This window comes from Cygnus olor, chromosome 2 (assembly GCF_009769625.2).
Source record: "Cygnus olor isolate bCygOlo1 chromosome 2, bCygOlo1.pri.v2, whole genome shotgun sequence".
NCBI lineage: Eukaryota > Metazoa > Chordata > Aves > Anseriformes > Anatidae > Cygnus > Cygnus olor.
The window spans coordinates 32,205,257-32,232,795 of NC_049170.1; the positions used below are offsets into that span (position 1 = coordinate 32,205,257).

Consider the following 27,539-nt stretch of genomic DNA (forward strand, 5'->3'; position numbering starts at 1 on the left):
ACCCGTGTTTGGTTCTTACTGCCTCAGGAAATCCACAGTAACATCACACTGAAACCAGAAAAATTACTCTGTGTCATACTATGACTACAGAATTGGCTCAAGCCACTTCAGTGGGTTATTTGTAGTTCACAATCTGAATAAATTACAGAACAATCTGTAAGTACAATTAAGAACTGCTGAGTTTTTCCATGTTTTGTTGAGAGGAAGTCAAACCGAAGTGCTCAGAGAAAAAGCATTCTTCACTGTCTTAATAGACCTAGCACAGCCCTGGGAATATTTGGGCTTGCCTGAGGTGCTTGTTTCATTGGGACTATGTGAGATCTGGCTACTTCTTTTCCGTTACCGAAAGAGGGCCTCGTTTGAATTGCGCGGTCATCCCCTACGTGATTTTACTGAACGTAATTTTCCAGTTTCTTTAGAGTGATTTGCACTTTCCTTGGAAGAGTGTCCTTGAGAGGTAGGCTGGAACCATGACGTTTGTGAACCGCTTCAGGGTTGGACCCTCTTGTTTTTCTCCCACCTGATATCTAAACACAGATCAATTTCATAATCTGTATTAAAGTTGATTTGGAAAATCTGTATAAGATTTAAGAATTCACATAAGAACCCTCTTCTAGAATGTCAGCTTTACAGTTACTTGAGTTGTTTATGCTATGCATGCCTAGAAAGCTGTAGCTATTGTAGGTGTTCCACGTTACTATTCCTTTTGTTAGCAGATGTGGTAGAAGAGGGTCCAGAAGTCTTCCCCTATTGGAACTTGTCCCATCAGTTTAAATATATTTTGTTTTTTTTTTTGGTTAGCTGTATTTTAAACTAATTTTGAGATTTTTTTTTTTGTGACTGTTCTTCAAATATACATGTTAAGTTATGTAAAAAACATTTTATCCGTATTTTTTTTAGTGTTAAATCTTTTAAATAATAGAATGTCAAGAGAAATGAGTGCATGTTATTTCTTTATCTCTGAGGATTTAGGATTTATGATGGTAACAGAAATGGAAGAGGAGAATATTATCTCTTTCCTGGTCTTTTCTTATATATACTAGAGTTAATTTTTCAGTATTTTTATTTTGGTGGGTATCTAGGTAATTTCATTAATTGTGATGATCCAAGGCCATCTCAGCCTTGTAACAGTAACACGTACTAGCAGTTCTCATCTTTCTTACATTTTTTAAAACTATGCTATGTTTTTGCATATTGGCCTTTTGGATGAAAGAGTCATATCATTTTACAGGAGTTTCTAATATTAGTTTGAAAACTATTGATGCTACTTAAAGGCAGTTTGACCCTTGTCAGTGCTTATCTGATCCCTGTATCCTTAGGATGTCTCTTTCCTAAGTTGCCACACTGATACCTCTCTCACCCCCACCCCCAAGTCATAATTTTAGTTGTCTCATCCCAATCTTCTGTGCTCAGTATGTGTTCAAAAGATTTATTTACATTTCTGTCGTGAGTAAATTAAAATAACTTTGTTGAAAATGGCTTCATAGGTCTTGAGTTTTCCATTTTTCAGTTCCTGTATACTTGTATTCTAATCTACTGGAAAAGTTAACAAATGAAAGGTAAAAGAAATGCAAATACTTCTTATACATGCCTTCAGCACAGCTCCTGGGTGCTTGAAGAGATAAAACTACTTATTAAATTATTTGATAATATTCCTAATGACAACTCAAAATTGTGGATTTTCTCTCTCTATCATACTTTGTTGATAGAAGGTATAATTACAAAAAATGCAGGACTTGCAGAAGCTAACAACAGTGATCAGGATTATTCAGCAGCAGGCTGAGTATGAATTTAGAAAAAAAATAGCTTTCTTGTAAGTGGAAAACAGTATCTAGTTTGTGATGTAAAAATATTCACTTAAAATATTCACATTTTACCAATAAGTGTGTTATTTAAACTCCTAATACTTATTTGCATTTCAAATCAGTATCTTTCCAGTATCTACTGAACTGTTTGTAGTTGAGAAGTTCTGTTATTTTATTGTGAATATACAACTGTGAGAAAGATGGTTTCCTTAATAAGCAATATTAATTTCCTGAAGTACTTTTAAATTATATGTTCTTTTAAAATATATGGAAGCAATGTAATATGTTTTTGGTGGTTTTTATTTATTTATTATTATTATTTTTTTAAGATATAAGAGACGCATTGGCATTTTCAGGCATTTAACATGGAGTGATTCAAATATACATGTAGAAGTCCTTTCTGATAATTTAAATGCATGGTATGAGTTAGCTCCTGAGGTACTTTTCAGCTTGGTACTGACCAAACACATTTCAGATGGCAGATTTCAGGTTTTCAGTTAGCACAAATACGCACAGCAGCATGGTTTGCTAAGACCAGTCCATCTTCAGGTCACTGAAGAAATGGATCCTACAAAACTCGGTAGAAAAGTCTTCTCTGTCCTGGACGAGACAGCAGGGACTGTAAGGAAGAGTGGAATAAAAAAGACGCACATAGGAACAACAACAGCAGAAAAAGAGCTTCACTGTAATAAAGGCTTAAATCCTTTTGAAGGGTTTAACAGTCATGTAGGTGAGGGGGGTTGGGGCAGTATGGTCTCTTTGGATTTTCAAGAGTTTTTTGTGAGAGACGTTTTTAAGGAAAGGTTTTTAAGGAAACACAACCTGAACTGGTATATGAGGGAAAATTCTTTGCTACTGAGGTGGATAGGGTGAGAAAGTGGATAAAGGTAGGATGTGGGCAGAAATAAAGGTTACAAAGGGTGTTCTGGAGGGATATCAGCTGGGACCTATGCTGTTCAGCAGTTTATAATTAACCCCAGAAGGGGCTGAGCTCTAAAGCAGGAAATTATGCTGGTAATGTGAAGTAATTAAAGATGAGAGACAGTTGTAAAGAATTGGAGAAAAACATTTTGGATTTGAGCAATAAAGTAGCAAATAAAATTCAGCACGGGTAGATGGGAATCAATGCACATGAGGAACAGTTATTGTAATATTGTGTATGATGTGTTGGGCTCCAAAAATAGTGCAATCACTAAGGAGTAAGGTCTTGAGATTTTAATATTCCCATGAAAATATCTAATGAGTAGTATTCAGTAAAGTGAGTTAAGTACTTAGAATTATTAGGAAAGAAATAAAAAATACAAACCTGAATACATTATTATACCAGTATATAAATTTAAGGTTTTCCTAGGCCATGGTACAGTGTGCAGCTTTGTTTCTTTCATCTCAAAAAGAATTTGATAGAAAGAATTTAAGTATGAAAAGACAATGATCTGTTATGGAAGAGCTTTCTGTATAAGAGGGAATTTAGTAGTACTTGGTATAAGCCGTCAAAGTCATAGGTAGCATGGGAGAAGGTTGATATGGGTTAGTTTTCTCTGTCTTTTCATCAAATGGATAGAAGGCAGGTTTAAAATAAACAGATTTATTCTTCATAGGCAACAGTGGTGGAAAGCCTTGCTGAGGATATTGTTGGAGCTAAAATTATTTATCTGTGTTGAAGTGAAGTCTGGACAAGTACATGGTGAGAAATGCATGGTTACTCAATATTCAGTGATCATATTAGCCTCAGAAAGTTCCTTAAGCAGAAGGTATTTGGAGTCTGGAAGAGCATCCAGGGGAGTATCATACACATCCCATTCTTACTTTTCCCTAGACATTTGCTTATGAATATTGATAAAGACAAGATATTGGTCTTATACATCATCTAACGAACAATTGTTGCTGTTGCATGTTATCTTTGTTGTTTTCCCAGTTTTTAAACTAAGATTTTTATAGATCATTCCTGTTTAAAAAGAAAAAATTAGAACACAAGCCCATCTCTTCATCACTTAATGGAAGAAACTGTGAAAACAGTACCAAATAGTTTGAAGACTCTTTTAGATGTCTAGCATTATTACTTTTGAGTAATGAATAGTTAAAATAACTGAATATTAGCCCTTTACGCTGTTCATATATGTAGTTATATGTTAAAATTGTTTATATATATATACACTTATATATATATAATATTAGTAATTCACAGTAGGACTATCAGATGCTTCAGGTGTATGTAGACAAAGGTCTTCTGTCTTGGTGCTAGTTGTGTTTTTGTTCGAGTTCCCTTTTGCTTAGTAAAAGAGTTGTTCACCGGAATATGCCCTGCAAAGACTCTATGCTGTTAAGTTGTTTTTCATAACTATCCATTAGCATCTAATATTGAAAAGCCATTCTGGTAGCCAACAGTACTAAAGCAGAAAAAATACCTCATGTAGTGCTGGCTTTAGTTTTCAGTTTGTGATTTTATTACTCTTCTGTGGAAACAGAACATGCTAGCTTCCAGTGTGAAGTAGTGGGGTATGGAGCAGCAAAGAATGCTGCAGACTAGCTGGGTCTGTGTGGCTGCAGGTGGGTTAATGACAATTATTAAATGCTAATGATCCAGCTGGGTTGTGAGGTGAGGCAGTAATCTGATTCGCAGGCAGATAAACTATGGGGATAAATGTAGAGTTTATTGTGGTAAGGGGGAGTGTTTCTGATGACTAAAATAGCATGGCAATTGCATGTTTTGCTTTTGTTTTGCTAGTTTATGTAAGCAGAGAAATTTACTTGACAGTGGCGTCAATGGAGGAGAACGTGGAGGAGTGGAAACCACCACAGGTCAGTGTGTGGCTGGGGGCTCCCTCCGTGCCACTGGATGAGCAGAGCCAATGTCCCCTGTTGGAGTGTTTCACATCCTGGTGGGTTGCATAGAGTGGACTAGTCCTTAGCAGGAGTCATTAAGCAAATACAGAAAACCCTATGAGAGCAGCGTACGGGGTAGGTGGTATTGAGAGGGCAATGCTAGTAGAAATATATCTATGAAAGAATAGTTCCATTCTTGTTAAGTAAATAACTTTTCCTTGGGTAATGATTATTGGCTCTGAGGACTGGGGGAAAATAGATTAAAAACATTGAAATTAAAAGATGTGAAGACACGCTTAAGGGAAGGTAAGTGCACAAAGCTTTGTAAGTTATTTGTTCGTGTTTGATGTCCAGAAATTGCCCTAAGAACAAGGGCTCTGCTGGACTGGAGTTGTGCGACTGGCATTTGAGGCAATCACCGTGTGAAGAAGCAACATCATTTGCAACCGATTTTCAGAGTTCTTGCATCCAAAATCTCTTTTGCTGAAGCTTTGAGGAATTCTTAAAAGTAGCGTGTGTCATCTCAGAACATCCCCAAACAAATGAAAAATTCCTGGGTTTTTGAAGGCCAGTAAAACATGTAGAAGCTCTATCAAGACAAAGCTTGCTCAGAGAGGAGCTTCAGAGGAAGGTTAATGGCCCAGTTATTCAGTTTAGTGAGCCCTTTTTAGACTGAACCTTATAAAATCTAGACTAAAAAAATTACTTTGTCACAATTAGTTTTCTCATATATATATATACACACACACTTTAGATTAGAAGATATTTACATGTCTGTGTAATAAATTTCTTGTTCTATAGACTTTATTAGTATTGGGTAGAACATGCACAAACTATGTGGTTGAACAAGTGATACTTTTTGCTTCATATGATTAAGTTCCACACAATGTTCTCTAAATAGACAAGAAAGCACTTAGTTGGTAAGCAATGTGTGCATATCTAGAATGGAAAACAGTATTATACTTTAGCTAGTTGTGTTATGTGAAATTCTTATTTTTTCGTATCTGTACAAATTCAAAATTATTGCGATGATTAAAAATGGAGAGGGAGACTGTCAAGTTATTTTTCAAATCCTGTAGGAAAAAAGAGTAAGTAAGTAGTAGGGATTTCAAATTACCATTGCCTCACTAATTGCTGTTCAGATGTTATGCAGTCTTTGAATTTGCCTCAAACATGAGAAGTTTAACTTGCTGTCACTGAGTATGATGGGATCAAAGATTTAGAAAAATGCTTACCAGATTTGTGAATGTTTTTTAGATCTTGTGGATGTTTAGCATTCTTTTTCATCCACCCTTTAATGAGGTAATCTTACAATTTGGGACACTACTGTTTTCCATTCAGAAACATTTACAATAGCAGAAAAAGTAATTAGAGTTACTAGGAGATAGGATATGATACCATTCCTGCTTGACAGACATCGACCAGAGGGAAAATGTGTAAAACTTTGTCCTTTTTCCTCCCACCTGTCCCCCCACATTTGACTGGGGACTGATTAAAAAGCTGGTTTTGGTGCCCTCACTCAAAGTAAACTGAAGTCTGGTGGTGGGGTACAGGAGCATGCTTCATTAGGTACTCTTCTTCTGTCATTAAAGTAACATGGAAACTGGCCAAAAAGCCTCTAAGTTTATCTGAAGTAACACTTGCAGCTTTGTGGAAGTATGCGGCTGAGTAATAGTACAAAAATAGCAAGTTATTTTGAGGAAGAGCATATGCTCTATAACAATGAGAAATTGGTATACAGATAAAAGAAATTATGGATCTAAATATAAATTTCAGATGAGAAAGATCTGTGGCTTAGTGCCACACAGTCTTCTGTAGATACAGTCATTAGAAGTTGTTTAATGCTCGTTCTTCTATCATAGTTATTTAAAGAAGCATCATCATTGATAAATTGCTGCACTGCCTTAAAGGTGCACATTTTGTAGTCTGTAACAGTACAGATAATAGGTACTTCTTATATTAGACTGCACACTGATATACAGGGTACCGTACAGCAATAATTGCATGTGTTTTTTGTTTTTTGTTTTTTTTTTTTTTTTTACTTACAGGAAAGGTACATTGTAGAACCATACTATTTGCTTACTGTTTAAAGACACTGACAGCCAAATGGAGCTATCTCCTGTTAGAATCCAAAATGAAAAAAACATTGGATCAGACTCGCAGGTTACTTGAGAAGGCATTTATATATATGTGCTTAGACACAGGAAAACAACTTCAGCTTGTAAAATATAGTGCAAAATTCTCCATGCTTCCACAGATAATTGCAGAATAGATTCTTTTTTTTTAAGATGTGGAAAAAAAACAAGCTTTGAGGTACTGCTCTGAGGATTAAAATTTTCCTCCATAGAAGTCACTTTATTTCATGGAAGAGATTAGTTTCTCTACAAAAAAAAAAAAATGAACACAGTGCAAGTTGACAGTCAAAATTGCTCCTTTTGAATGTTTTTTATTTTTCCTAGTTTCTCCTTAAATGATTAGAGATTGGCATACATAAAAATCCTACTGATGAACAGGACAAGAGATTAGATTAAGTTGCAATTAGATTTGGAAAACTAGAACCTAAAGCACTGCCAAATAAAATCTGTATAGAGCCACCCTGTTCATCAAGTTCTGTGTGGTCAGTGTAAAGCTCTTTTGAAAGCTGGAGAGTGATTATGTACAATATAATCTTTATTGTTAAAATTTTACTTTGCAGGAGGTAAGTTTGAAAGTATTAGACCTTATGAGTCTCTGCAAATCAAAAATCAGTTCTCGTTGATTTGTCACTAAATTTTTTTCTTCTTTTCTGATCCACTTACGCTTCAAAAATTTTACATGCCAACTTGCTGTCATTTGCCATCCATAAGCAAGATGGATTTGTGCAGTACTTCTCTTTCAGAAGAGGAAGAAATGCAAAGAACAGTACAGGATTTAGGAGAAAAAGCCAAGGAGAGGTTAAAGAATTCAGCTGGCATTAGGCATATCATCTCTGAATAGTTTAAAATTTGTTTTCAAACTTATCCTCTCTCTCTCTTAGTAATCAGCCTGATCTGATTAGTATCTGTATAAACTACCTGTGTTGCTGAGGAGAAACAAGGAGTAGAGGAAAATTCCAACTGTGACACAGAAAATTACAGAGAAACTGGGAGAAAAGAAGAGGAAAAGAATCTGTAAGGGATTTTCCTCTTCTGTTTTTTCAGATGTTTTCTCTGTAATGCTGAAAGTATGAGAGACGAGTAAATATAGTAACTTTAGCTCTTGCATTTACAATTCCCTGAAAAAGAGAGGCCAGTTTCCTAGGAGCCCGTAGTGATCTCTGCAGCTAAAGTAGAGCCAAAAAAGGGAAGCATGGGAGGTAAGGTGGTCTTTATGCTGTTAACACTCTAATGCAGAAGTGTCTGTTTGGTTGCTGGAGTTGTCTTCAAATTGTAAAAGATTAAGTAAAATAAGTAGGTAAATGAATAAAAACTTAGCGATTTTTCTTTATATACAGGATCTGTTCCGTAGGTGCTTGTGGTACGTGCTACAGTTCCTGGCTGGGCTGCATACTCAGTTTTATTTCCTGTGAAAATCAGTGTGCAGAGGAGTAGCTGATGGATGTCTGGACCTCAGCCTAATACAGAGTTCAGATGCAGTCTGGGAACTTAAAAATAAGCAAATTATTGGCAAAAAGGAAGGAGAACACAAAAATATCACTATCTGCCCCAGCCAGCTGAGAAATCTGGACAGTTATGGAGTTGTCCTATTGAACACTTGGCTAAAATGAGCCATAGGAGTATGCTCTCTGACCATTTGGAGAGAAGGTGAAAAATCCTTTTCTTTGATTGGGGGGGGGGGGAGCAAAGTGTTTTCCATGGTGTTTCCTCTATAGAGATATTGCTAGTACTCTATTTTACTTGTTTATTCTTGTGATTTAAGAAAAGCTCCATCCAAAACGCTCCTCATTTGGAGCTTTGTGCATCCATGCCATATGTTAAAAACATGGGGAAGAGTAGTTGTAGAATCTGTGCAGCAACACTTGTCCTTTATCTCCCTCCCCACCCACACTGAAATAACAGACTTGGAGTCTGTTATCCTCAGTACCGCTTTTTCCTCCTGTGAATGTCGATTTTCCAGATGTACCAGGTCAATGCTCTCCAAACTGACCAGGGATTTTTATTTTATTTTATTTTTCTTGGTTTTGTGACTCACATTTTGAGGACCTATTTTTAGGTTCTTAAAAGCACTGGAGTGGTGTATCTGGAATAAGTATACCAAAAACTGAAACCTTAACAGCAACTAAAGGTGAATACAAAAAATCACTTTGAGTTTTTTGAAGTACTGCTGCAGCTATGTTGTATACCAGCTCTGTAACATGTTTTATGCCGTTTTTCATATTTTCAGTTTGTCATCTAGAAATTAAAGGAAACTTTTAAAAGGTCCCAGAAGCCAATTTGAATATTTTTGACACAGCTTAAATGGTGTAGTCTCAACTGAGAAATTATATCCCATTTAACTTGTACATTCTAGTATTTTGGCTTATTTCCAGATTTGCTGCATACTCTGAAATGTGCAGAAGAAGAGGGCAAAAGATCTCATCCTGTCTGATCTAATCTTGCTTAAAGTTGTTTCACTCTTAGCATCCTGTGATGGTCATTTTTAGCTATGGGATCATAAACAGCCTTTAATGCTTGATTTGTCTTCTTTCACACTGAGAATAAAGGAAGCGTCTAGAATGTATTACGAAGTTGAGTGCGTGCAAGCATCTAGTAGATCAGAGCTCTTAATAGAAATGTTACAAAGGGTGGTATGACCATTTCACACTCAAATAACTCTGCACAGATGTAAAATGGATGATTTTGCATTGCATAAGCATTTGGCAAATGAAACATCACTGCATATTAAATAGAAAACCGTTATGCTTTTGTTATCAGTGATTTGGCCTTGTGCATAAGGTGCTTAATTCTATGTGTTTTGATAGGTAAGAACCTCAGTTTCTGAAAATGGTACGTTTTAACACGAGTAGTTACCTCCCTTCAAAAGTTTTCCCTCAAACATGTAATTCTTTGTGATAGCTTGACGTATGTTGCTTTGGTCATCTCCTATTATTCTTTTTAAGACCTACTGTGGAGAATGGCCCTGATTGTATTATCAAAGGTAACGGGGAGTTGGATCATAAGAGAACACAATATCTCAGAAAATTAACTTGTTCTAAAATAGATTTAGAAGTTCTGGCATCCTTGGAGTCTTATCACGTAGTAAGAATGTGTGATATAAGAACAAATACCTACAAAATATGTCTCTTCTTCTGGCAGTGGAACATAAACAACATAAGAAGGTAGAGAGACACTTGTTTGTGACTATCACTCATTGAGGGGGCAGCAATCAACCATTTTGGAGCAACTCCATCCTGGAACAGCTTGAGGGGCCCATCCTTACATGATCAAGACACAAGTTAGGTTTGTCTTCTACACTCCAAAAATACACTGTTATTTTTCTAAACTAAATTTTCTACTTGAGTAATGTGAAACAGAACAAAGAAGGTTTTCATCTAATCTAGTGCTTATTTAGTCTCCTTGTAGGAGAAAGCCTAGGATTATTTGGATGTTAGAGAAGCCTCAAGGTAGTCCTGAAAAGTGCAGCTGGGGTTGATTCAGCTGTAACATCAATAATTCTGGAGGTTTCCTCTGAAGGAGTTCTCAATTTTAAGAAGAGCTACTGCATGCAGTGCTGCCTGGACCTTGGGAATAGGAAGACTAGTGGGTTTTTCTGTTGTTTGTTTGTTTGTTTTTAACCCCCCAGAACTTTCCTAGAATACAAAGTTCTGTGACTGTCTGAGCGCTACATCATAGCATGCATCACGCACATTGTGATGTGCAACAGTGACATTGTGAAACTGAATTAGGACCCTTTTCCAGTCTGTTGAATTGACTGTAACTTTGTTTAGTAGTAAAAGGTCACTTTTAAAAATAACAACGTTTCTGTTTTGTCCCCATGGACACCTTTTTGTAGAATCTGCTTTTATTTTTCCTACTCTCTTTTCTCCCCACCCTTTCAGCAAACATATTATAAAGAAACAGCTTAGGGAAATGAAACAAGCTGTCCAAATTTGTAAAAGTTGCACTTCCTCAAGGAATTTCAGCAATGTATAACAGTTGGTCTAAATGGGGATTGGAACAGTTTAGATATCTTTATTTGTTTTAATTTAAATGGGAAGGAGAACTGTAATGATTTCTTAAGAGAGCAAGGATGATTTTTTAGGAAATGGCTTGATATTTACATAGTTAACAGTTACACTGGAAGACAAATAGATATTAAATATGTAAAACAACTTTTCCTATTTTATAATGTGCTTTTCAAAATGAAAAAAATAGCTATTTTTGGTATTGCGGTGGTGTTAATGTAGTAGAAACGTGAGCAAGCACAGCAGTGTTTGCACATTTAGAAGTGGAATGGATGTAGTAGTAGACACCATAGTTAACTACACCAAAATGTGTAATGTGCCCTATGTATGTATGGCATGTTTACCATGTGGCATATATATTAGCTATATGTATATATATATTGCAACTAATGAAGAAAGCTGTATGCTACTGTGCTACCTCCAGTAGAATAATTTCTATCTATTTTAAAGCTTACTCAATAAGCTAGTTTGCAAGTGAATAATGAGATTTCAGCAGATAGTGAAAGGATTTTTCTATTGATTTTTCTAGAGAAGAGAGTATCCACTTCACGTGATGCAATCCATACATAGCATTAGTAATTTAGCTCTGTTCTTGTGATTTAAGCAACTGCTTTATCTTGTGCTGTGATTCTCATAATCTGTAGAAAGGCAGAAGCAGATACAGAGAGGAGTTGTGTGCAGGGCATACTAATAGGATTGCCAGCTTTGCTTCTCTATGAGTTCCAAAGACCCCAGATTTGTGTATCTTCAGGAAAAGTGCTGAAAGCTTTTCATGTAGATTTGAAAGACAATCTATTGATTTAGTAACTACAGAGAGAATCTGATAGCTACTTTTGGGGGGGCAATTTTAAGGTAGTTTTGTTGTTTTGGGGTATAGTTAGCATACATAAACCACAGTTGCCCTTTTGTGTTTACAGGAATGTTGACTGTTTGAATAGACCTGTTTGAAAGCATCTCTTAAAAGTGTGCAGGTAGTGATAAGGCAGGTAGGCAATCATCACTGAATCACAATGGTTTGGATTGGAAGGGACCTTTAAACCTCTAGTCCTAGCTGCCTGCCATGGGAGATGAGGGGGGGCTTTATGCAAAAGCTTAGATGGAAAAAATGTAAATTCAGAAGTAATGGACAGTTTAGGAAAAAAAACTTTACCGTGAGGGTGGCCAAACAGCGGAACAGGCTTTCTAGAGAGGTGGTTGATGTCCCTTGCCAGTCAGTGTTTAAGAGGCATTTGGACAATGCCTTCAAAAATGTGCTTTAACTTGTGGTTAGCCCTGAAGTGGTCAGGCAGTTGGACTAGATGATCTCTGAAGGTCCCTTCCAATGGGACTGTTCTATTCTATTCTACTCCACCTATACTATTTTGATTTAAATGAGGTGTATTAATATTCTGAAAGCTACCAAATATTACACTGACTATGGAGTAGATGAAAGACCTATATGCAGTCATCTTCCCTTTCCCTCATTGATAAGGCTGAATGAGCACAGTTTGATTGAAGTCAGTAAAGGAGTACATATATGCTCCAGCTAGGGGTTTTATCCTCTGGGTAATCTGAATTCTGTTCTAGATTTTACTACAGACTACTTTATCACTCATTACAATTAAAATTTCTGGATCATGTACAGGTAGAAATCCAGGGAAAAATGGAAAGATGCCTAGATGATCTGGCACTATTTGAAGTCAATAACCCCTTTTCATATTATAATGTTAGTAGTAGCATTGTACCATGAGTTAACCAGTAGCAGAAAATCCAAGTATAGAATTCTTGGGGCTGTGCTGTTAGCATAGCTGTCCACCACTCAGTAATGTTCCTTTTTTTTTTAAACTATATTTTATATATCATGTTGTGCAGCTGTCACCTTCCACAATGTGTGGTTTGTTTATTTATTTATTTTTGTTGTTGTTTTAAGCCTTTGAGGTAAATGAAGCACCACTGGTAGAGTATTTGTCTTGAAGACAAGTGTCTGTGCAGTAGGCGTGACAAACACTTGGAAAATAAGGCAATACATCCTGGGTAGAGGAGATAAAAGGAAAAAATAATTATCTATTGGAATAACATAAATAATGTGTCGTTTGTATTTAGTGTACTTTTAAATGTTGATGTGAAAATCTCCTGTATTAGGAGTTACTTGCATTCAGTAACTTAAGAAATTCAAATATACGTATTTGTATATTTTAAAGAAGTAGCTTGACAGAAATCCTGTAAAGTGAAGAGAGAGGTTAATTCTCCTCTTCAGTGGACAGGCAAAAAAAATGTATATCTGAGGGAGTAAAGGAGAAAATTGATTGCGTGTTAATGATCATTTTGCAGAACATGTACGACACATGGATATTGCAGTAGATGCTAAAAATATGTAAATAACTTTGATTTTGGATGAGCCAGGGTAGTAATTATTTCAGAAGTGAAAAGGAATATTTAAAAAGCCTTAAGAGAAGACGTTTTCTTGGCATGTGGCTAAAGACGCAGCAACCCACCCTCAGTTTCCCTGAATGAATGTGGTGGAAAGCCCGCAAAACTGCTCTGAATCTATCAGGCTCAGATTTCTTTGCATCAGTGCAGCCATTAGAAGGGAGAGAGAAGCTGTGCTTAAGCCAAAGGACATCTTTAGTGTTAACAATGGTAACAGTCCAGCTGTGAGTGAATCCATGTTGGAATAAATACATGCCATACATGGTTTTTACCATCAAGATGAAACTCTGGGACAGTCTTTTAATAGGGAGAAGGGGAGACCCCTAGCAGTTATGAATGTGAAATACTTGCTTACTATACCAGGAAACTGCGTCAGGAACAGGTAGCATCACCTGGTCCACATTCTTACTCCTCCTGAGCAAAGTGCTGTCCGATAACCTCTACAAGTTGCATTTTCTCCAGGTTGTGGAGAGTCTCAGTCTCTCCGGACCCTGCTTCTTTGTCCTCTCTGGAGAGGGAAAATGGTTCTGCAGAGGTTGGTTAGTAAGTAAATAGCTCTATTAATTTCTTAGATATTGTAAGGTTGTTTGGACTGTCAAGCTACAGGAAATGGTGCTTGGCAATACCCAGCTAAATGCTGTTGCTAGCAAGATGAAACCAAAACGCTATGGTGAGTGTCCTGCCGTGAAAGAGAGTAACGATGTGTGCAGAACACACTTCTGTTGGGCATGCTGAAAATTTTTGCATTTTGAAATGCAGCTTTTCCAGTGTGCTAGCTGAGCAATCCCTAGCTATGGGTGGGAGAAGGGAAACGTGAGAGGCAGGGGAAGTATGATGGAGCCTGTGCTGGGTGTTTGTGAGGTTGTTCTCTCTAGAAAAGCCAGAGAGCTTCTGTGGGCTGCTGGCTGGGGTAGTGCCTTTGATGCCGGGGGAGGGAGGCACAGAGGGTGCAGTCCTTGTGGCTTCGCTCAAGTGTTGGTTTTTGGTATGTTGTGTGGTGGGGAGAAAGGTGGAGCATTGATCTAGCTTGTGATTTATCTCAAGTACTCAAAACCCTGAAAAACTGGATTGTTTCGGCACTGAATCTTTGATGTGCTTTAGAAATGCCGAAGGAAGGCATTGAGTAAAACACTAGACCACAAAATATAAAAATAAACTAGGGCTATTTCTGTGGCTTAGCTTTAACCAGCTTGTGTTTAGCTGTTTTACATTATTGTAATGCACAAAAACAAAGGAAGATGTCTTGTTTTTTTTCAAATACTGTTGCTAAAAGTAGAAATTCTTTCACAGTGTTTAAAGGAGCTTACTAAATCAGGACACAGGTTGTGTTAATTCTTTCAGAGCTCCTTTTGCATGTGGTGTTAAGCTTTGTATTTTAGAAAAAATCACGGCTCAGCAATGAAATTGGAATTTGAAATAAACTCCAAAGAACCAGATTGTTACCTGGAATGAAGAAGCATACAGTGCAGGCATGAAAATACATATAAGGTGGAGCTTTAAGACAAAAATCATCTTATTAATTCAAAAGTAATGGTGCCCTTTTAAGTTTTCTGTCTCTTGTTACCCTTGGTCACTTTTACCTGTAAGAAGTGATTATAAAATACCACGATTTTGTTAGATAGCATCTGATTTTCATGTACAGGTGTATAAACACCTGTGCAGTGGTTGAAACACAAGACTGGGAGGATCTCACCCTCTTCTCCTCTGGGGAAGCATTGCTTTTGAGAAGTTGATGGGTCTGTGCTTTCTAACCTGAAATTTAACTAGTACAATTCAGTCAGTGATGTGCTATCAGAGTAATCGGCAAGTGATTCCCAAAGGGGAGGAGAGTTGTGGGAGTCAGCAGGAACTCATGTAGAGCACTGGATGCCTTCTGGCAGCTGAGCCCAAGGTAAATGCAGTGGTGCTAATTGCAGGTTGAGGGAGAGTCAGTCTTATTGCAGAACACTGACCTGCCTGGCTAAGGAAGAGGTTTGCAGAACTGAATCTGAACCCTCTCATTTAATTTTGAGTTTGGGAACAGTGCCAAGAGCTGGGTGGTTTTTTGTTTTGTTTTGTTTTTCCCTTAATGTGCCATGATACTCTGTGTTGTGTAATACATTCTGGCTTGTAGTTTAGATTAAAAATTGCTGTCCATAGACTCCAAAGTCAGCTGGATCAATTCTGTTGGGTAACTTGACTAATGATACATACAGCTAATTTATTCTTCCATCCCCACTAATGCAGAATGGTCTGTGTTTTATTAGCTTCATTTCAAAGCAGCAATGAGAAAAAAGTACATAAGATTTTTTTTACTTTTTTTTCCCAAGTAAGTTTGGATATTGTATCTAGTGTTTTATTGTGGCTCTGAGTATTAAACATCTTTACATCTGGTTTGAAACACAGCACTAATCCTACAAAACTGGTATGACTTTTTTTTAACAAATAAAAGGAGGAACTGGGATGGTAAGCTGAATTATGAGCCCACATAGTTAGGTACTGCTATAAGAAGTGGGAGGGAATAACAGAACCAGTTAGTTGACTAACCACTTCCCTTCATTGTTGCTTTTAATATTAGAACAGCCTTGCTAGCTTTCTAAACCACCATGAGTTACAAAAATGAGACAATGTACGCTCTTGCTGGTAAGTTCCTTTCCTTTAAGATCTAAACTGAAACTAGAATTGGAATTGATCCTCAGTGATTTAAATCTGAATTAAGATGTATTGCTATGTTTTCCATAATCATAAAAAATATGGTACAGTGTGGTGTTGTTCATAGTAAACAAATCTAGGCAGTTACATTCCTGCCTTAACAGCAGATCTTCTTCATGCAGGGTCAGAAGGGTGTATCCCTTGATAAATTACAAACTTACTAGTGAAGTAATAACAACAGTTGAAAAAAACAATGCAAGCCTGTAAGGTCAGAAAGGTGATTTAAATGACTTTTTTGAATGAGCTGTAAAATGAGCTTCCATGTCTCTCTCAAGTACTATATGCTGTTCTGTGCTGTCCTTTGTGAGCTGCAGTCATGTATGCTGGTTGCTATTACTACTTGGTTAGCTGGAGAATTCCTATTTCATGGTTTCTGTTGCAGGTCCTATTAGTAATAATTATCATAGTTAAAAATCTTAATATCTACACCTGTGCTGTAGTCTAATATTTCTTTTTGGACTGTGCCTGTTAGGCATATTTATATATATTTCACATATATATAATACATTAAAATAAACAAGTGCTGTTTGGTAGTCTTATTTCTAAATATATTAAATAACCTGATGTGATATGTAAGGCTGAAATAAATTTTGTTTATACTCTTGCCATGCTCACAGGATTGTCAATCGATGGTACAGACTGTAAGAAGTAAAAGCCTGGTGTCTCAAGAGCACTACAGTTAAGGCTGTTTTTACTGGTCTGAATGGGAATTTGGTTGGATTCTCAGTACTGAGCAAAAAGCTGTAACTGGAGTTTCAGCTGTAACAGTTATTTCTTTTTGTCTTATCTGTAATGTGTCTGTGAAGTGTCTAAATATACCCCAAAACTAGGGAAGGACATAATAGTTCATACTCTATTTTATAACATTGTTCATTTAGTGGGATGCACTAGCTTGTGTTGTCAGTATATTTATTTACTCAATAGATTTATGTGAAATGTATTGTCAGCTTTCTGATGATATACCTCTCCTCATAAATCAAAAAACAAAACAAAAAAACAAACAAACAAAACCCCACAAAAATAACCGGAACAACATAAACCAACCAAACAACAACAACAAAAACTGGTGTTTTTTCTAGGGAAAGCATCGTTTTAAAAGGTGCCAGTATTTTTTTAGGTTCTTCATTCAAAACCTGAACGAATAATTACTTTATTGCAAGCTCTCTGTTCCCATTAATGCTCTACAATTTCTGCAACAGTTACTTTCAAAATAGCTTCTATGTTTTCTGATCACATTTGGATATTTGCTCTGAAAGACAAAAAGATTAAGCCAAATATTTTGGGAATTTTGTGAGGTTTATAAATTTTTGAAATTACTACACCTCAATTTCTATTCTCTTGCTGTAGAGCAGTAGAAGTGATTCCCTTTGAATCTGACACAGGAGGAAAGGATGGACCATTTCCTGAAGATTCAGCTAGGAGCAACCTTGAGTTAGCCAGCCACACTTGACCTAGAATATGGCTTTACTGTAATAAAAAAGCTTTCACCTAACCTATTGTTAATATCAATGTTTTTGGAGAGCCATAAGCAAAACATCCAGTAACTCTTGTAAGGAGAGAAAAAAAATCTAAACAGCATACAAGTTATGGGGTAGTAATGGCTGCAGCATATGTCAATTTTTGAAGCCACCCATATTGGTCATCTGAGCAAAATGAGTACAGCTAGCAAACCATTCCTTCTTATTGAAGTGACAAACAAAATAAGCTCACTTTGCAGAGATCTTAGCCCTAAATATTGCCCTCTGCCTTAACACTGAAGTCAATATTATTAATCCCCAGTTGCCCACAATGTGGGGTCCTCCTGCAATTCTTCAACTTTCCTTCATTCACATCCTTAACAAATTTTTGGCACCTAAGAGTTTGCAGTGTTCGATGCCAAACCCTCAGCAAATCTGCACTGTCCTTTAGAGTTTTGGTGCACCTATGACAAGATACACAAAGCGAGGGACTTGGTCAATGCTGCTTCCATTTGTCGCTGTGCCAGAATTATGGAGATGTGTGGTCATCCCAGCTTTCGTTAGAGACAAAAGCCAATGAAGCAAACAGCCTGATCCTCTCCCCCTTCACCTAGACTCCCAAGTGACAGAGCTGAAGCAGGCTGGTTTCCTGCGTGTCGAGGGAAGTGCCTGTTCTCCCTTGATGTAAACCCCACAGAAGGATCACTAATAAAATCTTTCCTCTCCCAGCTGCCATTTTTGGGAACCTAATATGTTTTGGACCATGTCAGGCTTGGCAGAAATCATTCTGTGAATTCAGAAGTTATTGTGATGAGGGCTTAACGGATAAGTTTCATTTCCGTAGGAAACCAGGCTAAAAATAAGTTCCTAGCTCTTCTGTATGTAGAGGAAAATTTTTATACTGTTAGTACCAAGTTTCTTGAGAAATGGGAAGCAAAAAGTAATTGTTTTTAAAAACGGAACATTTTAGCCAAATGGTGTGGAGGACCTGTTGCTTATTTTTTAAGGTACTGAGTTGTCAACATTTTTTCCTCTTCTCTCTGGCATTCAGACATGCTTACAGCTGTTCCCGAGGCTCTCTTTTGGTCTTAGAAACAGACTTTGTGGCTTAGAAGTCTGAATATTTTATTGTCTGTGTTACCAGAGCGTAACCTCTGGGACCCTGAAGCTGTACTGTGTGTAAGACCAGTGTTGCCGATCCAGCACTTCATCTCAGAAATTTCCTAGAAAGCAATTCTTATATTATTCATCCCAATATTTGTGGTATTAATGGTCTTAACAAGTGTGCTTGTCTTATTGTTCATATTAATTCTTTGAACTGCCACTGAAATGAATGAACTTCATTGGGCTCTGAATATTTGAGGATGGTAAGGGGAGAAAATCCCTTCAAGCCAAGAAAGCCACTTTTTGAAACCTGTCTCCAGGTACAGCTTGGTGGTAAAGGATTTTCCTCCTCTAGTTCCTCTTCTTTTGCAGTTAGTTTTTCAAACAATAAATGTAGTACAAAATAGGTTTGGACAATGCTCTCAGACGTATGGTTTGATTTTTGTGTGCTCCTGTGTGGAGCCAGGAGCTGGACTTGATGATCCTTGTGGGTTCCTTCCAACTTGGGCTATTCAGTGGTTCTATGATGGCATGCTGTATATTACCACTCCTTAGAGTCGGATGGCACCTGGGGTACTTTAAATAATGGTTCTAAAATTCAATGGCATAATAATTCTGTAGGTGGGGAGGAATGGTGGTGGTGGGGTCTTTAATGCAGCTCAATTTGTGCAGTTCTTTCTAATAGCATATGAAAGAAATGAAGCTGTTCAGAATTTCACGGTTTATAGGATGAGGTATGTAGGAGACCCATCTGAACGTCTCTGTGGCAAATACACATTCCTTTGTTTCATGTGTCTGTAGTCTCACTCCCCATCGCAGATATTTAGAAGGTCCATACTGTATTTGTGATCTGCAGTTACTGTGGAGAGCAGGAAGCACTGGGGCCATGATTAGGATTTTATATCATTTCCATGGTGCATTCCAATCTTCACTACTAGTGCTGCTGTGCTGATAAGAAAGGTAATTTCAGTCATGTTTAGAGTGAAAGTGGGCTTTGATATTTCTAATTACATTTTTTTAAATCCAAAAGGAAGATTGTGGTTATGAAGCCCAAACTAGTCAGATTTGGAGGGCCTGTAGCTTGTAGGAGGTAGCAGCATTTCAAAACTTCTCTGCTTCTCCAAGCTGCTTCCTTTAGAACTCAGATAATGTCAGTACAGGTCTGGCAGTACAAGTTTTAAGAGTTAATAGATAATTTTAAATAATACAGTTCACTGAATAGTATGATTGATCAGAGGATTTTGTTGATTCAGTTATCTACCAAGTGTTGGTGGAAGATGAAGTGAAACAGCAATAGCTGTAATTGTATCAACAAGTTATGTAGGAACAGAGTTAAAATCCTCAAGTAACCACTTGAGAACATTTTAATGGAGGCTGGAAAACATTTGTACTAATTGAGCTTCTGTTTAGAATGATGTCTCTTGTGTCATAAATGTTAAGTCATTTTTATTCTTAATCATAACTTTTGTCAAATATTCTGGTAGGAGGCGTAATTGCAATCTGTTTGAAAGTAGAGGAAGCAGGAGAGTATACAACTCGGTGAGAAAGCGTAAAAAGCTCCATATTTACAGTTGGATTTGATATAGCAAATATGAAATAACAGATGCTGATAATTGTTATCACTCTGACCTCTCCTTAGTGCTGTTACTTTTTTAAAAATTATGCTTATTAATTTGATACTCTTAACCAAGGCTGTTACTAGAGCTCTCCTATTTCTTTTATGATTAATTTTGGCTTCATTAATGAAAACAATCCTGCTGCTGATGATTCTATAGTTTGTAATCCTGGTAATTGTAGATTTTCTTTAACTTTTTAGAGTCTGTCAAGTCTTTGTCATGTAAGAAATTGTACTGCTGCTGTTTATTTAAGAGATTGTATGATTCACGAGGTTTCTTCTGTTTCTTACAGGATCTATTTGAAAATTCTACACATTTTGTACTATCAAGGCAAAGATTGCAGGACTTAATACATTGTTTTAATACAGTAGAAAATAATAACTGAGAAGATAAATAGTACAGTTCGTTGAGTAACAGTGATCAGCATTATTCGTTTCATCTTTGGTATTATGATTCCACCTCCTTTTGTGGATGCCTTCACAGGGAGAAGGTGAAGAAAAGAAACAGATTATTTTAGGCAGGTGACCCCATCATTTAAGAAATCTTCTGAATTTTAAGATGTGAGGTCATAAGCATGTTTTAGAGATCATGACTTTATTATTAGTTTACTTTTTAACTTACAGATTTCTGTTTGCCAATATTCTAGCAAGATTACTAACATGATAACTTGGAAGGATGAACTTCTATATGAAAATATGTAGCAAAGTGGGAGTAAAGTTATGCCAGTTGAATTTTTGACTGACAGATGAAGTTTTTTCTTGTATTTTTCCCCCTCTGTTTTACCAGAATGTGGAGAAGACTTGACTGTGAGAACCGGGTTTATCCTTTTTTGTACTCTGAATTCAACATGCAGTTGAACCTTGTTTAATAATAATTCGGCAAAAATTCTGAAGAATATGATTTTTTTTTCTCAGGCATGTTTGTCTGAAAATGCCATGCAATATTTCCGTAGTGAATATTTGTTTATAACCAAACCATTTTCTCTCTTATGTCATGCACATCTTTCTTACATACCTAGTGTGGAGATAGAATTAGGAGAACTGCTTTATTTTCCATGAAGGCATGGCAAAACTTGGAGTATGTCAGCTGGGGAGTGTTATACCTTAAATTAATTATTTGCTAATTAACGTAGGGTATTTATCATGCTTGAACACATATTTGTAGACCAGAACAAATGTGTGGAAATATACTATTTCACAAAAGCATCTCTAGTGCTTTGAATTGATTCACAATAAGTTAATTACATGGGGGAGATACAGAATTGTTCTAGAACCTGATTCAGGCTTAAAAATGACATTTTCTGTTATTAATGCTTGATTCTTAAACACATAACCGAAAGTCATGTATAGCCTGCAGGTTATGTATTTGAGGAAAATAAACCAAGCCTGTACTTGGACGGCGATGTTGTGTTGTGTATGTAGGTAGGATCCACTCATTTTCTCTTGCTTCCAGTGCTCTTCACTGTGATAATCTGTTCCATCTGCATGACAGCATTCTAGACTCGCTTTGGTTTTATGGGATTATATCAGGATCTTGGCTATCTACTGTCCTATTTGCAAAGAATTACCATAACAGGGATGCAGACTATATGCATGTAAGTATAGTATTTTATTACATTTTCTGTGAGATGCAGTAAATTACCTCGACACGCTATTTCTTATCCAATTTTTTCTTTATTTTTTAATGAGACAAAACCTCCAAACAATTAAAAACCCAAGAAATATCTTTCATTTTTGCGAATCAGAGTTTTCAGCAGTTTATTTATATACAATGCATGACTAAGCTGCTTTCTTGGGTGGTAAAGCTGCAACTTTCCCTTGGGCCTTTCTAAATCTCACCTAGTTCAGGGAGCTACTTTGGCTCTATTTTCAAGTCCAAAGTACAGCACTATACTCTCCCCGAAAGTTATCTTCTTTCTAACCCATTTTTATGAAAATTAGTCATGTTTCAAATACTAAATCTGTTTCAGAATTGATTCAGCTGCTTTCTGTCACCATTCCCTCATTGGTTTTACTTCAGCAAAATTCATAATCTTGATTCCATAGCTGTAACATCAGTAGGTCAGCACATCCTTCTTAGCCAGATGTGAGTTTGCTGTTTCCATGCTGCAGACAGCTGGAAGATCATCCTGCCTGCATCCCAAGCTTACAGTGAACTGTGCTGGTTCTATGCCCAAACTAGTACTTCTTAGCAGCTAGTGTTCAGTGCTGTCCTGATTGAAGTTAAACAGCTTTCAGTTAGCCCAGGAGGCAGTCAGAGCTTTATTGCGTATTCCTGCAAAGATGTTAATAGTATTTCCATTTAAATCCATGGCAACTCTTCCCTTCTGTGTCTGTCCATGAACACATATACACTTTGACTCCATAGTTTGAAAGAAGGCATGAAGATGATAATAGATAATCTTCAATTAGGTTCTAGAATAATGACTAGAAGACATACTGTAGTAAAGATATTTTTATTTTTTGAAGGATTTTGCAATTATGTGCAGTGCAGAACTCTACATGTAGGACAGTATGTAACTAGTGTTTGCTTGGAACCTTGTGGTGGTTTTACCCTGCTGGGCAGGTGAACTCCACCACAACCACTCTCTCACTCCCCCTTCTCAAGGGGAAAGGGGGAGAAAATAAGATGGAAGGGGCTCAAGGGTTCAGATAAGGACAGGGAGAGCACTCAACAATTATGGTCATGGACAAAACAGACTCAGCATAGGGAGATAAATATAATTTATTGCCTATCACTAGTGGACTAGAACAGTGAGAAACTAAAACCACTTTTCTCCCCTTCTCTGTACTCCCCCTGAGCGGTGCAGGGGAACAGGGAATGGGGGCTGTGGTCAGTCCCCAACACTTCATCTCCACTGCTCCCTCATGGTCACTCTGCCCCTGCTCCATGTGGGGTCCCTCCCACGGGATGCCGGCCTTCCTGAACTGAGCCTGCAGGGGCTGCCCACAGGCAGCAGCTCCTCAAGAACTGTTCCCACATGGCTCTGTACCACAGGGTCCATCTCCCAGGAGCAAACTGCTCCAGCACGGGTCCCCCATGGGCGGCAGCTCCCCCCAGACCCCCTGCTCCTGCGTGGGCTCCTCTCCACGGGCTGCAGCTCCAGCCCGGGGCCTGCTCCTGCGGGGGCTCTCCATGGGCCGCAGCCTCCTCCAGGCCACATCCACCTGCTCCACCCGGGGCTCCTCCACGGGCTGCAGCGTGGAGATCTGCTCCATGTGGGACCCATGGGCTGCAGGGGGACAGCCTGCTCCACCAGGGGCCTCTCCACAGGCCGCAGGGGAACTGCTGCTGCGTGCCTGGAGCACCTCCTGCTGCACTGACCTTGGGGGCTGCAGGGCTGCTTCTCACCCAGCTCCCTCCCAGCTGCTCTTGCACAGCAGTTTGTTTTTTTTTTTTTTTTTTCCCCCCCTTCCTTAACTCTGCTCTCCCAGAGGCCCACCCAATGTCGCTCCCTGGCTCAGCTCTGGCCATCAGCAGGTCCCTTTTGTGAGCCGGCTGGAGCTGGCCCTGACCTGACATGGGGCAGCTGCTGGGCTCTGCTCACTAAGCCCCCCCTGCTACCAAGCCCTTGCCACGTAAAAACCTGAAGTCAAAATGATCTTTTATGAAGTTTGGTAGGAAAGCCATTTATTTCAGTTGTGTTGGTACCATCACAGTCTTTCCCTGTGGTGTCTCATTCTCAGTCAAAACCATACAAAGATATAATGTGCCTATTGTAAATAAAAACAGGAAAAGAACTATCCTGGTTTCCTTATTTTCTTCTAAACAAAATGTATTCCTGAAGTCTAAATATGCCTTACCATTTGGAAGTTGGGATGTTTTGATGTCAGAAAAAAAAATTGAATGTTAAACAAGTCTGTCTTTGTGAAGTTAAACAACTATATATGCAAATAAAGTCATTCCTCTAATTAAAATTCAGTTGGTTATTAAAAACGGAATTAAAATGACAGTGAAAGAACAGCCTCAGGTGTATGACTGCGCATTCTAAAGTGGTACATTTAATGTTTATGCAGAAGGTTTTTTATATTTTAGAAAGTGATTAGCACCTTGGCTATACTGCTTTCAGGAGTCTTTTTTTTTTTAACAGTGCATACGATTTCCAGATTTTCTTTCAACATTGGTGACCTACTTAGAAAAAAAGTTCTGATTAGGGCCATGTAATATACTCCCTCAGTTTGGAAGTGTCTTTGGGTAATGTATTGTGGAGAAAAGTAATCTCATCTAGGAGCGCAAATGGACCCTATCACATTTTAAGATATAGATTTTTTTTTTTCCTTTCTATTTTCTGTGCCTAATTTAGTCCTCAGATGCAGCTCTCTGTTTAATGAATCCACATTCAACTGGCATGCTTTACCAATAGCTTAATTCTGTTTGCATACAAATTCTTTTCTTCCTCTGTTGATTAAAAAGAATCCCTCCCTTTGAAGTCAGATGGCACAAATAGAGCATAACAAGTTGTTTGTTATGAAATTAAGCTTTTGATTATTTCTCATTTTTAGAGTTCTCTAAAGAACTACATAGCAAGCAGGGCACAAACAGCTGTGTCCCCAAAAGGCAAAGGTGACTTCTAGTTAGGAGAAACCTGGAGGCAAGCAGAATGCAGATGAACACAGAGCACAATGCCCTCCAGCTGGACTGCAGAGGGACCAGGATGGTTTGGAAAGGACTCCACAGTTCCCATTTCTTTATTTATCTGCCTTCCCGTGATGAGCATTTGTTAATGGGATGGACAGAATGGGATAATATGCATTACCTGGGAATTGTTGAGAGAGTTCCTAATTACTTCTCTTTCAAAACAGTTAATAGCTGCAGATGGTTCTGGAAAAGACAGTCCTTCCCTAAGATATATTGAGGAGTAAGAGTTGGCACATTTAGGGCTGATGAGGAAGAACATCTTATAAAAGTCTTCTGCATTGCTTCACCTAGACCTTATAGGTGGGCATTGGTGGTAACGACTTGTCTGTCATCACTGTAATTTGCCTAAGATGAGGATGGATAACTCCCAGTTTGGGGGTAGATTATGTAAAGACTCATAAAGATTTATGTAATAAATTATTGAATTTGCCTTTTGCAATTAAACGTGATTGTTTGGCTTTAGAGGTTCCCACCCCACTTTCTGATTTTTTTTTTTTTTTGGGTGGGGGGGAATGTTTGGTGATCATTCCTAGATACATTTTGCATTTTTTCCTCAAAGTTGCTTCTTGTACTACAGTGAACTGAGTCAAAACGCATTTGGGGTGCATACTGTCAGTCCTTAGGAGAGGTGTCTAATCACACAGGATGACTGTAAGCCTGTGGAGAAGGATTTCTTATTAGTTTCTTTTTCTCCCTCATTCATCTTCATGTATTATTATAGATAAGGAATGCAGTACTGGATTACAGTTATTTGTATGTTTAATATGTGACATTTGTTTGACAAATACTTGTCTGCACTGCATTTTATTTTGACTCTGAAATCACAGCCCAGTGTTACAAATTCAATTATTCACACTGCAGTCCAAGTTCAGTGCTTTTGGTAATGACAAAAAATGAGACGCTCTTTTTCAAGTCGAGTTCTTGTGCATGATTTCAATTCATTTTAATTTTTACTGTATTTAAAAATGCCATTTTGGGCATAACTAGTTAGGTTTTTCTCCCCAGTCTAATTGCCTTTAATAGGAATTTATAGTTCATAAACTTGTCAGGGAGCGAAAAAAAAAATTATACGGTTGGAGAAGTAAATGGAAAGAATGCCTAAGCATTGAAAATAATATTACATCATTTTTATGTTATGGAAATATTCTGAACAATTGGACTATTTCCTGGATTTAACTGAGATGGTTACTTTGTAAAATCATCTTCAGTAATAAATGTCTACGTAACAGGCCTTAGCAGAGCAAAAAAATAGTTTCAAGCTGTAGGTAGAGATTTTTTCAATTGTGTATCCATGCATTGAATGTATTGAATTTTTTTAAAAAGAAAAAAATGTTAAAATTCCATAATTACTTCTTATAATGCTATTTCAATATTCAGTCGCAATTTCATAATGCGAGTTACACGACTGAAGTAAAGTTGAAATATGGTAAGAACAATTTCAGTGCTGTCAAAACCACTTATTTTTAATTTACTCTGTAGTTGTGTAGTGCAAGATTGAGATTGTGGTGGAAGCAGATAAATTCCAACATCTTTATCTCTGAGTTCGGTGTGTGTGAAGCCATTTTTGTTCTCTGTGGTTTTCCACAATGTATCTATTCTTACTTTTTAAAATTGTTTTTTCTTTCTATTATTTCTTTGAGTTCAGGTTTGTAAAAGAATGTGAAATTGATGCCCAATCACTGCAGTGAACTTAGTAAAATTATCAAAAATATATTATTCTGATAACACTATCCTTGATTCTTTTGTAAACTAATTTATTACTCAGATATTTCTTGGTAGGAAATGGAGAACTAAACTTTGTATGTAAGGTTTTTCAGGAACTTAGAACTTATTAAACGTGAAGTGAATGGACTGGGAAAGTCTAAATGACCACCCATGGCAACTGATGTTGAAATCTGTCTGTGTGCTCTGCTATTTTTAAAAATACCTGTGGAATGTTTAGAAAATTATTTGTTATACAGTTTTTGTCCTTTTTTTTTTTGGTCAGTATTGTTAAGTGTAGAGAAAGGAAAAGGTTGAATAGATACAGTGATAAGATAAAAGGCATTGTTTGCAGAACTGTGTACATTTTATATACATACTTGTGTAATGATAGCAGTGTTCCTCTAGTTTTCTGTTTTCTTTGTTTAGTCACGTATCAAGTTGTTATTCCTATCTCAACACAGATGCCAAGTAGGTGGCTAGCTGTAATGCTTTTTTATAAGGGCACTGATCTGCTTATGTTCCTTCATTGGAAAATGAGGTTTGTTTGCAAGTGTATGCCTCTTAAGTGTATGCTTCAAGTACTTTGTATGCATATCTTGTCGTATTTGTTTTTCAGATCACCATTATAGCATAGTAGTATAAACATATAATGCAGAGGGCAATACTACTTCTGGAGCTGGAATGCAATTTATTCATTGTATATGCAAACTTTGATCACATTAATTCTTTGGTCTGGCTTACTGGCTACACCCGTAGCATACAGCAACAATAAATGTTCCTATATCAAGTGGCTGTATTTTGTTTGCTGTGTTGACATTTCAGGTGCCTACAAAGTAGTAATAACTGGTAAGTAACCAGATAGTATAAATTATGAAGTGTCTGTGGCTGATGATGGCTTTTCAAGTCATGGGCTTGCATGGTGAAAAGAAACAAAAATGGTATTGGAGTGCCCCAAAGTAGGTGTTACACAGACTCCCACAACAATCAGATCTGTTGAACAGAGCACTCAGTTGCTGGTCTGGATGGTGGCTCCTTGGCATGGTGTCTTCAGCTGGATTGGTGACTCTCCCCAACCATGGGTTGACTGAATACTTGTAGCTCAGCTGACTCATGGTCCTATGTAATACATGCATGATGCATTGCTGTGGAG

The 27,539-nt window shown here is 37.5% G+C and overlaps 1 protein-coding gene across 8 annotated transcripts in view; it reads left to right on the top strand.

Moving 5' to 3' along the window:
• The window catches only part of HDAC9 (histone deacetylase 9), a 480,477-nt gene that overhangs the window by 58,001 nt on the left and 394,937 nt on the right, over positions 1 to 27,539 (top strand). The window contains exon 1 of one of the 8 annotated variants that reach the window (XM_040545936.1): positions 15,759 to 15,801. The exons of 6 other annotated variants lie outside the window; for them this stretch is intronic. In XM_040545936.1, the coding sequence (XP_040401870.1) occupies positions 15,765 to 15,801 (37 nt within the window). In that variant the 5' untranslated portion in view covers positions 15,759 to 15,764. Of the gene's footprint in view, positions 1 to 15,758; positions 15,802 to 27,539 lie in introns of those variants that run through there. One more of the 8 variants, XM_040545948.1, reaches the window with a different exon arrangement.